Source organism: Fukomys damarensis, unplaced genomic scaffold, assembly GCF_012274545.1.
Source record: "Fukomys damarensis isolate Sample0158 unplaced genomic scaffold, DMR_v1.0_HiC HiC_scaffold_3, whole genome shotgun sequence".
Lineage (NCBI taxonomy): Eukaryota > Metazoa > Chordata > Mammalia > Rodentia > Bathyergidae > Fukomys > Fukomys damarensis.
The window spans coordinates 16850019-16864228 of NW_022900915.1; the positions used below are offsets into that span (position 1 = coordinate 16850019).

The window sequence follows — 14210 nt, forward strand, 5'->3', positions numbered from 1 at the left end:
ACCAAAAAAAAAAAAAAAAAAAAAAAATAAGAGACTTGAAAGCAAAGAAAATTACCAGAGACAGATTGTACAGTATAATAATGAAAAGGTCAATTCCCCCAAAAGACAGCCTTTGCACCAAATAACACAGCTCCAAAATATGAAAAAAAGTGAAATCAATGCAGAAGGAACAGACAAATCCACAATTACACTTGGAGATTTCAAAGTTCTCCCAACAGCTATTACAACACCCAGACGGAAAATCAGAAAGGATACAGAATTATTACACCACCAATTAACAGGATCAAACTGACAATAAAAGAACACTACTCAACTACAGCAGAATACACAGCCTTTTCAATTACCAGCAGAATATATAACCAACAGAACATAAAGTAACATTAAAAATCTAAAAGAACTAAAATCACACAAAGTATGTCCTCTGTTAACAACGAATCAAACCGGAAAATCTTCAAAGATTTAAAAACTAGAAGTAAGCTAATAATCATGAGTCAAAGTTTCAAGAAAAATTTTTAGAAATCAACAATTAGACATAATGAAAATAAAAGTACAACATATTGAAATTTGTAGGATGTAACTAAAGCATTACAGGAGGGACAATTACAGCACTAAATGCATAAAATAAGAGGAAATGTCACAAACTAATAGTCTAAGATCCCATCTCAACAGCTAAAAGGAAATAAAAATACAGGGGAAATAAACTAGAGTACAGAAAAACTTAAAAAGCTAGAAATATTTTAAAAACTAAAAATCCTTTGTAAATATCAAATGTTGACAAAGCTTTAGATTGACCCCTCCCCCAAAAGAGATTCAAATTACTAACACCAGGAATGAAAGACAGGACAGAAGTAAAATGGATTACTATGAACAACTGTATGCCAACAAATCAAAGAAGCTAGATAAAATGGATAAATTTCTACAAAGACATAAACTATTAAAATTGACAGGGCCAGGGATTTAGTCCAGTATTCCGCCACCTGCCTCGCAAGCACAAGGACTCAAGTTCGATCCCCAGTACAAACAAAAAACAAACAAACAAAAAAACCTGACAAAAAGAAAATGTGAATAGACTTTTAAAATTGTATGTGCCACATACCTGCAATCCCAGGCTGAGGCAGGAGGCTGGAGCCCAGCCTGGGCAACTTACATACTTAGTGAAACCCTGTTTCATAAAAAGGGTTGAGAATGTAGCACAGTGTGAAGGCCCTGGGCTCATCCCTAGTACCACACATCCAAAAAAGAGATAGAATATTAGTAATCAAAATCTTCCCATCTAGAAATTTTTCTCTTATATATACCCAAAAGCAATGATCATTTTTGTGAATAAAATACACAAGAATGTTCAGAGCAGCTTTATTCTAATTCTTTTTTGTTTTTTTTTTTTTGGGGGGGGTACCGGGGATCAAACTCAGATCCTTGTGCTTGTGAGGCAGGTGGCGGAACCACTGAGGTAAATCCCAGGCCCAGAGGAGCTTTATTCTAAATAGTCAAAGTCTAAAAACATAAATGTCCATCATAATAGATTGCATTAAGAGGCATATTTATGCAATGAAATACTATACAAATATGAAAAGCAAATTACTATAAACAGAACAAAATGAGTAATCATAAATGCACAATGTTGAGTGAAAGAAATGAGACACAAAAGAATACTGTATTATCCTATATATATTAAGTTCAAAATCAGGAAAACTAATTCATGATGACAAAAGGTAGAATAATGGTTAATCTTGTAGAGAAGCACAAGTGAGCCTCCCAGACTACTAAATATCTGGATCTGATTGTGACATGGGTATATTTATATATACAATTTCAAATATAAATATACTTAAAATTTGGCAGCTTACTATATGTGAATTATACCAACTGGAAAAGTATTATACAAAAAGTATTATATTTCTAGCTGGGCACAGTGGCACTTGCTTGGAATACCAGGAATCAGGGGGCTGAGCCAAGAGGATCATCAGTCTGAGGTCAGCCTGTTCTACATAAGAAGTTCAAGAGTTCAAGGCTACCTTGGACTACACAGTATGACCTATCTTCAAGAAAAAAAAAAAAAAATGTAGGGGCCAGGGATTTGGCTCAGTGGTTCCTGCCTACCTCACAAGCACAAGGACCCATGTTCAATCCCTGTACAAAAAAAAAAAAAAAAAAAAAAAAAAAAAAAAACCAACAACAACAACAAAAAAACAATACATACACAGAACAGTTCCAAATGGCCTGCAAGTGGACTTTGGTGAGAACTGGAGCTGGAGCAGGTTTTCAATAGGATACCCTAAACCTGATGTCAGCCAGAGGAGTAGGTGATACAAAAAAGACAGTGGCCATTAAGAGCTTGCTGTCGGGCCTCTTCAGGATAGCCCACCCTCACACTGTAGGGTACGCTTTTTTTTTTCCTATTTTTACATGGCCCAAACCCACTCTGTAGTGCCTGTTTCTTTTCCTATCTTTTATAAAACTTGCTATCATTTTTTAAAAAGTATTATATTTTTATCCATCATTTCTAGGATTCTGAGAAAGTAATCTTAAAAAACAAATTTCTAGGCTGGACATGGTGGTTCACACCTGTAATTCCAGCATTCAGGAGGCTGAGGCAGGAGGACTGCTGCAAGTTTGGACAGCCTGAACCACATAGCCAGACCCTGTCTCAAAATAAATCAACCAACCAATCAATCTCATTTATTTTATAATCTGTTATTGGGAATCATTAAAGCAAATTTATTAAATCTTCCAACTGCTACTGTATTTTTATGGATTGCTGGCTCAGATTTTTTCCTATAATGTACTGTACTGATTACCTTAAAATATCATTGGTCTTTGAGAGAGCAAGGATAAAAGGGCTATGTTCAGAAATATAACAATACAGATGAGTCTTGAGAGTATTTTTTTAAAAATAACAAAATTTCTTAGGAGACATGAAAGATGTCTGCAATTGTTTGCATATCACCTCATCAGGAGATGAACTTTTTCCCCATCTCCATCTCTTAAACCTGGGCCGCCCATGGCTAAATCTGGTAAAATGTTGCTGTGCCAGTTCTCTCCCTCTTTCTTGGAATGCTAATCCTGGGATCAGCTCTCTTTAGAAAAGCCCAAGAAAGCTACATCGAAGGATTACTCATGAAAAGAGAGAGGTCTTTGCCGTTCATCTATCCCCATCAAGGTTCCAGATACAGGAGTTAACCCATCTTAGCGATGCCATGCAGCAACTATCTGATGGCAGCTACATGAGAAACTCGCCCCCACTGAGAAATACAAATAGAAAAATCTCCCAGTTGTCCCACAGAAACATAAATTAGTAAGTGTCTGTTGTATTAAGTCACTAGCCTTAGGTAATTTGTCACAAAGAAGTAGTCACACACACACATAAAGTAAGCAAGGTACGGTAGCACATGCCTGTATTTGTATACCACTTGAAACCACACTGAACAGGCTCTAGATATTATTGATTTCCATTTGGCTTATGAATTCAGATTTGGCTTATGATTAAGATTATGAGTCACTCCAAGGCCTAAGTGTGGATTGCCAATTGACCTTCAGCTGGAGGTTCGCAAATAGACTTCCCTATGCCACTGCTCACAATTGAGGTCTCAATGATGGATGAGGTTGTGGCCTCTCTACAGCAAGGAAACACTGCAGCTGAGAAATTATGACTCTACAACTATTCTCTAAGATCAAACGTTAGCTAGATAATGCAGGTGGCTCCTTAGCTAAGACCTGAAAGATAGCACAGGTGGCTGGTTAACTGTGACCTGGCCTTCACAAGTATACAGTTACTTCCCTTTTACAGCCTGGCTCACTGGTGTGTTAGTTCTCCTATTCCCTTCATTTGCCTTCACATTCCCTTGCTATGCTGCATAATCATAAATACTGACTAATCCAGTGCTTGTGGTCTTTAGCCAGGAGACAGCTAAAGATCAACTCCTGGCCCTCCAAGTAATAAACTATTGTTCATTCTTTATTTTTTATTTCTTGTTCTTTGTATACTATTCTTTCATCCTCTGGTGTACCCTTAATCAGGTGAATGGGCACCTCCCAGTGACTGGTCAGACTATCAACCTGACAACTATTCGGGTGATCAACCCAACATGTATTCCCAGCACTCTGAGAAACAGAGACAGGTAGAAACCAAGTTTAAGCCCAGCTGGGGAAACTCAGTAAGACCTTTTTTTTGTTTTTAAAGAAGGAATTAACATAGGTAATGATGAGTTTATTTAACCACATCTTAAAAACATTTGTACTTTTCCAGGTAATTTTCTAAACATTAAAGCTGTCATAAAAGATCAGAACACTTTGAATCTCTTTGTATTTGATGTACTCTTTATGGATACAATAATACATGCATAACTATGTGCTTATGGAAAAAAACAGTTTCTGTATTAACATCAAAACCGATTATTCTCGGGCTGGGGATTTAGCTTAATGGTTCTGCTACCTGCCTTGCAAGTGCAAGAACCTGAATTTGATCTCCGGTACCAAAAACATAACAAAACAAAACAAAAAACTGATTATTCTCTTTGACAGAAAATGTTTGAATTAAAATTCTACATGTTTATCCTAAGAAGAAACAATTAAATACTTTATGCTATCCGGAGAATCCAAAATATATATTCTTAATATCCAGAGCATATTTTCAGGTCAGTTTGCTTTATATAATTTTAATATAAAGCTATAAAAACATTGAAAACATGTCCTACTATCTCCAAAACTAGGTTTATCAGTATCTCTAAAGCTAATAATTTTTAAAATATACTACAGAGTTACACAGTACTACCCTCTTTCACAAACACAATTCAAGCATTACCTGTGCTTAATTTAGAAATGGGTTAAGAAATTATACAAACCAAACACCAATTAATTATTTTCAGAGGCTTAAACACACATGAGTTTTTCTTCCCATAAAATCTCAAGTGAACAGAATTAAAATTACCATGCAAGCCTCCATTAAGGCAGTGTGCATCTCATCTGTTTTGTGCTCCTGATCTGCACCAGCTTCAAGGAGAAAGCGAACCATATCCAAATGGCCTTTAAAAAAAAATTAAAGAACTAATATCAATTTAATAGATAAGTATTTAAATGGAGAATGTTTCTTTCAGATGTCTATACACAACTTCTGAGAACTTATTTTGAATTCAATAAATGTCAATGACAGCTCTATAAAGCCAATCCAAAACAATAAGCAGGCTCCCATCAAGGTTTTATTATCTAGGTATTAAAGACTAAATTTGTCCAAAGCACCTAATTTTATTTAGGTAAAAGCAGTAATGCTTATTCTTTGATTTAATCTATATTATAAATCTATATAAACAATATCAAATAAAAACACTGAAATTAAATAGAAAGCCAGGTAAAGTATCTCTGGATCATATTTTCTAGAAAAACAGCTTTAAAAAAACCATAAACTTACTGTGTCAGTAAGTAGGCACAGAAAAACTCCATTTAAAATAATTCCAATCCTTTTGATACACATTATATAAAAGCCTTAATAGCCAATAAGAAAAAGACAAACACTTCACTAGAAAAATGGGTGAAGGATATGAAATGGTAATTCAAAAGAGAAATATAAATGGATATTAAACTGATGGAAAAGATATTAAACCTTCCTATTAAAGAAATACAAATTAAAAGGGACCATTTTTAAACTATCAAAATGGCAAATATTAAAAAGAATGATAATACCCAGTGTTGGTGAGGGTGTAGGGTGGGATAAAGGGCATTCTCAAACACTGCTGGTGGGAGTGTAAATTGGTTCAACCTTTCTAGAAGGCAATTTGGCAATATGTATCAAAAGCCTTAAAAATGTCCATACCCTTTGACCCAGCAATTCCACTTCCAGGAATTTATCCTAAGGAAATAATCAGAGATTAGGCAAAAATGTCTGCACAAGGATGTTATCACAGTGTTTTTAATAAAAGTGAAAAACTGGGAACAATGCAAGTGTCCAACAATAGTCAATTATGGTGTATTTGGCAGAGACTGACTGCTAGTTCCTACCCAATATCCATTCTCTCATTCTTCTTTGATAACAGAACTCCTTGTTTATCTTGGTGGCAACATGCTTAATAAAAAACCCTTGTAGCAATGTGTAGCCAATAAGTTACACATAGTATAATAAAAAATATGGTGAATGCTTACATTTTAAAAACATTTATCACAGTAAAAGAGATTGCCTTTATTCCCCTCAAAATACTTCCCTTACTTAGAACACACTCATCTCATTGTTCTAGCCACTTTCTGAAGCAGTTCTGGAAGTTCTCTTTCAAAGCGAATGTAGTTACACTGTCATGGCTGCTTCAGTGTCCTGGATCAATTCAAAACTTTTACTTTCCATGGTCATTTTGACTTTGGGAAGAGCAAGAAGTACACTATGTCAGATCCAGTGCATAAGGTGAACAGGAATACATTGAGTTTTTACAATCCCACATTTTTACTGGATGGCAGTTGGCAGCAGCATTTGCCATAATTTAGGTTATACCTCATAAAGACACTTGGAAGAGGACTTCCAGAACTACTTTAGAAAGTGGCAAGAATGATGTAATAAGTGTGTCCCAAGAAAGAGGTAGTATTTTCAGGTGGATTAATGCCAACATAACTTTTACTGTATTAAAATAACTTTTACTGTATTAAATTTTAAAAATTAAACCATTCACCATATATTTTGATCACACTGCGTATGTGATCAAAAGTTGTGTTGCTAGAACATTTACTAAATGGGAAAGTGTTCATGATATACTGCTAAATAAAATAACTCAACTATAAAACAATGTTAATAGTATGACTATTTATTTAATATATGTATTTGTTAATAAACAGGCTTAAAAACACTGGAAATATGCACATTATAATGTTATTTAGAAGGACTTTTTTCCTTACTTTTATATGATGGTATTACATGTCTTTTAAAATTTTCTTTGAAATATTCCTTATTTTTCAGGTTTTCTGTATCAAGTGTATATTAGTATATTTGTGTATTAATTTTTAAATAAAGAAAAATCATATAAAATAAAAGTTTTTAAAAATGGAAAACTCTCTAAACTTGTATTAGATGATTTAACTGATGTCACAATTAACTGCATAAATTTGAATTGGTATAATAAAGAAACATACATTGGGAAACTATATAATAGGAAATTTAGGGTAAAATGGGCTTTTTATATAATCTTTTATAAACTAGATAATTTTATAGCACAGGGAAAACAATAAAGTTAACTCAAATACTCAATTTTCAAAGTTATTATGAAAAGCAGTATAAATATTCATAATTCATAATTCACCTTTATAGCACGCAAGTGTAAGAGCACTTTCTTTGAATTCGTTAGAATGAGTATTGATGCCTGCACCATGATCTAGAAGAACTCTTGCAACTTCCACATGACCTGCACTGGCTGCTTCCATTAAGGGGGTATGCCCATTTTCATTATGATCTTCTATATTTGCACCTTCATTAAGTAGTACTTTCACAATGTCAACAAATCCTCCAGCACAAGCATAAGTTAGTGCAGTGTTTCCTAACAAAGAACAAAAGAAATACAAAATTAGAACACAATAATTACGATGATACTGCTCTAGTTATACCTCAATTCCTCTAATCAATAACTACAATTACCATTACAATTTTTGTTGTTGTTATTGGTTAGAAACATTATCTTAATATTCTCACTAGTTAAAAGATTTTTCTAAAAAGCCAATGTAAAAGACCACATACTGCTGGGAAGGGTAGAGTGTGCTTATAATCTCAGCACTCAAAAGGCTAAGGCAGGAGAACTGCCTCATGTTCGAGGCCAGCTTGGGCTACACAGCAAATTCAAGGCCAGCCTGAACTACATAGCAAGGCACTGTCTAAAACAAAACAAAACAAAAAAACACAGAAGGGTCAGGGATTTAGCTCAGTGGCACTGTGCTGGCCTGCCTTGCAAGCGCAAGATCCTGAGTTCAACCCCTGGTACCAAAACAAAAACAACAACAAAAAAAAGGAGAACAAAATGAAACAAAAACAACAAAAATCCAAAAAAGACCACATACTATAAATATCTGCACAATATAAAATCCAGAAAAGGCAAATCTATACAAGACAAAAATAGACTGCTGATTGTCTTGAGACTCAGGTGACTACAAAAAGACACAGGGATATTTCTGTAGTGACAGAAATAAATGTTCTAGAATTAGACTGTATTGATCGTACAACTCTAGAAATCTAAAAATGGTGGGTTTTATGGTATGTGAAATATCTCAATAAAGTGGGGGTTTTATTGTTTATCTTTCTGTTTTGGTTTTTTTTATTTATTTTTTTGGTACCGGGGATCGAACTCGGGTCCTTGTGCTTGCGAGGCAGGCCACCGAACCGCTGAGCTAAATCCCTGGCCCTCTTTTTAAAAAGACAATATAGCTACATTTGGACTGGGTCTGAAAAAGGCCAGTAGGATTCCTACATAAGAGAAAGGAAGCCTGACATCAAACAAAAAAAAAATTAAGTGAAAGCAGGTAACTAGAATGATGAGCACATCCAAGCACAGAGCTGAAGTGAAGAATTAGTCTTCAACCCAGATCTCTCTCTCTAGACTGCCTGCTTTGGACTACAGAAAACTACTCTAGAAAATCTAAATTTTTATTTGTTTTTATTTTTTCAGACAGGGGCTCGCTGTACATTCCATGCTTATCATGAACTATGTAGCCCAGGCTGGTTTCAAACTGCCAGCAATCCTCCTGTCTCAGCCTCCCAAGTGCTGGTATTGTAGGTGAAAACCACCATGCCCAGAAACCTGAACTTTTAACAATATCCCCAAGTGATTCAGATGTGGGTAACAGATACAATTTGCTGAACCAAATGAACTAATTAACTTTACAATAAACTTGATTAGAAATTTACTAGTGAGAAGATGAAACAATGTCCTTCCAAAATTTTCTATTTTTTCCAATGAAATATGAATTAAGGCCATTAGTGGAAGTGGGGAGGGGAAGGTACTCTGTTATTTGGGGTTGTTTATTTTTTTGAGACAAAGTCTTATGCAGTTGAGGCTGACCTTGAACTCACAGTGTTTCTCCTGCCTCAGCCTCCCAAGTGCTAGGATTACAAGTCTGTGCCACCACACCCGGTAGGGTAGGTGGTTTGGAGGAAAATATTTGCACTGGCCAACTCAAGTGTAGTAAGGAGCCCTTTAAGGGATGAATTCATACTGTCTGATACATAACAATACTTCCTTCTACACAGTATACCCCCTTCAGCTTAAAAAAAAATTCAAGAAAATGAACTTGACCTCAGGCAAGCCTTTTCCTTACTTAAAATATCTCACCTCCTTTAAAAAAAAATAAAAGTGCAGAACAACATGGTTTTTTGGGAATATTCCAAATAATTTCAGAATTCTTTTCTCACCTACCAGAGGTACCTCAGAGATGATAGGAGGTAAAGTCTAGGGAGAAGGAATCTAACCTCCCATTTATCTCTACTTTAGATCAATTTCCTTTAGGTCTAAAAGTATACTGGTGTGCCAATATACTATTTTATTTAAAGTTAGGATTCTTAAGCTGAAAACATTAAAACCCAATGAATGTGATGATCTATAAGAACCCTCAAAGAAAAAATACTTTCCTTGATGGCAGCAACCTCTTTTGAGTATTTCTCAAAGCAGTATACACGTAACATGATGAAGCTATTTATCACTTTAATTTTAAATTTTTCTGTTGTGGTTTAGCATCAATAAATGTCCCTCAACATAGTTTTACAGCAGTGCAACAGAATCAACACCAGGGGCCCCACTGCTGAAAACCCAAACTCCCAACAGGCCATGATCAAAATGAAGAAGCAGTGGCAGTCACAATTTCAACCTCTGCCACTTTAAAGGGAATGTGGGATTTGTCAATCAAAGCTGAGCTGTTGCTGACAGCTAGAGCTATCCTACATGTCCTCTGGAAGACTTCTGCCTGACCTGCAACCTCCAGATGACCCTGCTCTCTTCCTGTTTCTACTCCAAAAGTCCCCACATAGACCACTGAAAAGTAGAACATTGTGCATGAGGGAGCCCATTCATCCTTTGTATAAGCAGTTCTCCCACACAAACCATGGTCAGTCCAGTAGGGCTTCCTTCAGTGCACCAACTCTCTGCTGCCACTCATGCTCCATAAAGCCTTGCTCCAGTGGTCCTATTCATTGAGTCTTATCTCAAGTAGTATGGATTGAGTGGGTTGAACTAAAAAAGTCTGGTAACCTATAGAGATTCCCAGAGAGCCAGTGGGAACTGCTGGAAGAGCTCCAGACAGATGCCAAGAAAGTGATGAGTCTCAGCTACTGAGAAGCTGATGGGGTGGCTGAGAGCCAACATGAGCCATACACTAAAAGCTAAGGGGTGCTGGCACTCAAACGTCATAACTGTAACGTTAAGGACTGAGAGTCATTGTCATTTAAAGGCTGGATCCATTAAGACCGAGAAAGCTGCACTTTGCCAATTTGTGATTTCTATCTGAATTGAGCAAAAGAACCCTCAGTAGCTTGGCACAGTGATAGTAGAAGTAATGGTAACAGCCTTTAGCCATTTGCCCTATTTTCATAGCATTGATGCTAAATATTGTGTTGATCAATTATATTGTTGTATGTATATTACTTGGTATTATCTCTGACCAGCTGGTAACCACTTAAGAGATTATCTTCATGTATCCTCAACTGACCTAACCCAGAGTGACAAATAAAAATGGACAATAAATATTTTGATAAAATTGAGTACTTTGAAAATATTAAGTTCTTAATGAGTCTGAGTCTGATTCTTCAATATCAAATATATACCCCTTAATACTATGAACTTTTTTTTTTGTACCAGGGCTCAAACTCAGGACCTGTGCTTGCAAGGCAGGCAGTGGAACCACTGAGCTAAAACCCTGACCCTACTATGAACTTTTTTTTTTTTTTGGTACTGGGGATTGAACTTGGGTCTTTGCACTTGCAAGGCAGGTGCTGGAACCACTGAGCTAAATCCCAGGCCAACTATGAACTTTTATAATTTCCTTAATGTGTTAAATATTCGTTGAAGAACAAAAATATATTCTAGAAAGGATTTATTATAAACAGACTACTTTACTTATTTTCAAATATTTCTTCAACTTATCAAATATTTTAAATGTCATTTTTAAAAAATCACTTTCATTACTTTTCTTTTTTCCTCCCAGTATAGAAACCAGGGGCATTTTAGAAACATTCAACACACTTCTTCGTATGTACATTTATTTCCTAATGTTCTTCAGCTTCACTCTTATCTTTACAGATTTATTCATGAGGTCATCCATTGGTTTTTCTCCTGACCCGTATCTTTAACCTATACTTTCAACCCAACCCAGCAAGACAAGTATATATTCGCTTCAGCATAACTCATTCAAAAGAAGTTTGATTTTGGTACTGGGGATCAAACTCAGGTCCTTGTGCTTGCGAGGCAGATGGCAGCAGAGCTATGCTAAATCCCCAGCCACCAGAGAGGTATTTCTTTAAATTAAAATCATTATCCTTTGATCTGACACTTTTTTTTTCTTGAGGTTGTTTTATAGTTTTTTATTTATTAAAGAGGGTGTGGAGAAAGAAAAAAAGAACACTATTATTTCAGAATTCAATTATTCAGCTGTCTCAGATATTATACAAGTTAATATTACTACAGCAAAGACAAAGTGGTCAGCAAAATGGCATATGGCCCCTTCTCAGGAGTCTTATTCATTTAAAAATAAACTGAGCTACATCTAACACTTATTTTAATAGCATGGAAAACTAATATGCTTTCATTTCATAGTTTAAAAATCATGAAGTTACATCATAGTAGATGGATTAATTCCAAGGAAACTCATTACAAAATCTATACTTGTAACTCAAGACACACAACCACGGTTCCTCCTGTCTATGAGTCTGTGATGCATAAATAACAAAAGTAGTAGTCCTAATGAGGGTGACCCATAGACCCCTCAAGAATATCTTTATTTATAAGTGTATTAAGCACACTGACACAAAAAACCCTATAGAAGTAAAGATTCTTAGGTTAATCTATCTTCTAACTTAAGTTAGGGCTGGGAATGTAGCACAACTGTAGAGTACCTGGCATGCACAAAGCCCTGGGTTCAATTCCCATTACTGAAAAAAATAAAGTCAAGGAAGTTTATATTTACATGAGATAAAGAATTATAGGAAACAGAGTTTATAATTTCATCTTTTTATACATTACATACCATTGACAAAAAAAAAAAAAGAAAGAAACTGTAGCAGAAAAACTGTTAATTTCAACCAAACAGAACCTAAAAGACTACTAAAGATACCAAATTTTCTGGGCATGGTGGCACAAGTCTGTAATGCCAGCACTTGAGAGGCTGAGGCAAGAGCATCACCACAAGTTCCAGCTAGTCTGAGCTACATAGTGAGTTCAAGGCTGGCCTGTAGTACACAGCAAGACCTTGCCTCAAACAAACAAACAAACCCAAATAAATGAAGATACCAAATTAACTAAGAAATTATACACAAAACCTAGATTTTTTGTGTTTATATTGATTTTCCCCAGGAATCAAATATCTAAGTCTCATGGTTACAGTTAATTATGTCAATTTATTCTTCCCTCTATATACTATTTTCTACATACCTGTTGCAGACTGGGAGTTGACATCTGCATCATGAAGAAGTAATAATTTCACAATATCTAAATAACCTCCACTGGAAGCTGCCATCAGGGGAGTTATATCTCCTTTATTCCCTCGATCTTCAACATTAGCATGCATAGCTAGCAATACCTTTAAAACACATAGACACACCAAAGTTGTCATTTATTACCATTACAGTATTTCTAGAGAATTTACTGAACCTACGAAGATATTCTTTTAAAAGTAGGAGTGAAGAAAACTTGAAAGTAATCAACTTAGAGAAAATATGCCAATTTTCAATGCTCATTATAGTAGGTCACATGCTACATTTGACATTACCCATCATTCATCTTTAAGTAAGGTAATTTAATCATCCTATTATAAAGTATGACTAGTCTTGTCAAAAAAAATGTGTAATGCTTGACATTATCTAGCAAGGGCAGACAAACTATATAAAAATATGGTTATTTCCTGTTGGGTATAATCACACATGACTATAATCCCAGCAGATGGAAGGCTAAGGCAGGATCAAAAGTTCAAGCCTTGTCTCAAAATAAAACATAAAAAGGGCTGAGGACGTAGCTCAATGTAAAGGCCTCCAGGGTCCAATCCTCAAAACCAGAACAAAAGTTATTTCCCAATAATGGTCTAAAAAAGTGGAACAAACAAACAAACAAACAAACCTAAAAGAACTGGGGCAATCTGAATGCAATGGAAATCAACTACTGCTCTCCAAACAGCCGTGTGCTATTTCTAAAATGATTATTATTTCTATCTGTCTCTTATTCATCAGGATTAGCTTTGAGTATATGACAGAACAATGAACCATGTCCAGCTGCATTACAGGAAACAAAACAAACTGTCTTTTTCTGTTTTATAAGTAATAAAAGTAAAACATCAAAATTTTTTCACAGTATTAATCAGTAAAGATGTATTGCTTACTTGTGCTAATTCATAATACCCTGCTGAACAAGCCAAGCACAGAAGGCTTTCTCCTTCTTCTGTATGTTCATTTACACTTCTGCCTTCATCTAGCAATTTACGAACAGCATTCACATCTCCATCTGAACAAGCTTCTGCTAGACTGCGACTGAAAACAAAACCATTCAACAATTAAACTGATACAAAAGAGTCAGGCTCCTGTGATAAGAAATTACATTAAATATAAAGTCATGTACAATAAGAAAAAAATTGTATTTTTTTGTACACCTTATTTGCTGAGCATCCTTTCTGCATGTTTTAATTATTCATATATAATCTTGACAAAAAGTGAATTTGAAAATAACTCATTTTTTAATAGTTGTTATTTTTAGCTTTCAAAATCTCCTAATGTAACACATTTTAAATACATTCTCTTGAAGTAATAGATGCCAAGTTTTAAACTCTACTAATGTAATAAATAATACTCAAAGATATTTTCAGTATATGATCCTTTTGGTATATGATTCTAGGCTGAAAATCTTTTTGGTAACAGCAAAGGTGAAAACCTAAGAAACGAATTTTACTAAAAAATGGCTGAATAGATCAGTGAATCTTGAAATTTAACATGCATACCAATTTTTCACATTTGTTAAAATGTAGATTCCAATTCAGTACATCTTGGGTAGGGCTCAAGATTC

The 14210-nt window shown here is 35.1% G+C and overlaps 1 protein-coding gene across 2 annotated transcripts in view; it reads right to left on the minus strand.

The window, feature by feature from the left end:
- Positions 1-14210, minus strand: part of LOC104855134 (ankyrin repeat and KH domain-containing protein 1) — a 126748-nt gene that overhangs the window by 82019 nt on the left and 30519 nt on the right. For both annotated transcript variants that reach the window (XM_033767169.1, XM_033767173.1), the window contains exons 5-8: positions 13534-13681; positions 12594-12741; positions 7272-7505; positions 4928-5022 (exon numbers count right to left, since the gene is read on the minus strand). In XM_033767169.1, coding sequence (XP_033623060.1) covers positions 4928-5022; positions 7272-7505; positions 12594-12741; positions 13534-13681 — 625 coding nt within the window. The remainder of the gene's footprint in view (positions 1-4927; positions 5023-7271; positions 7506-12593; positions 12742-13533; positions 13682-14210) is intronic.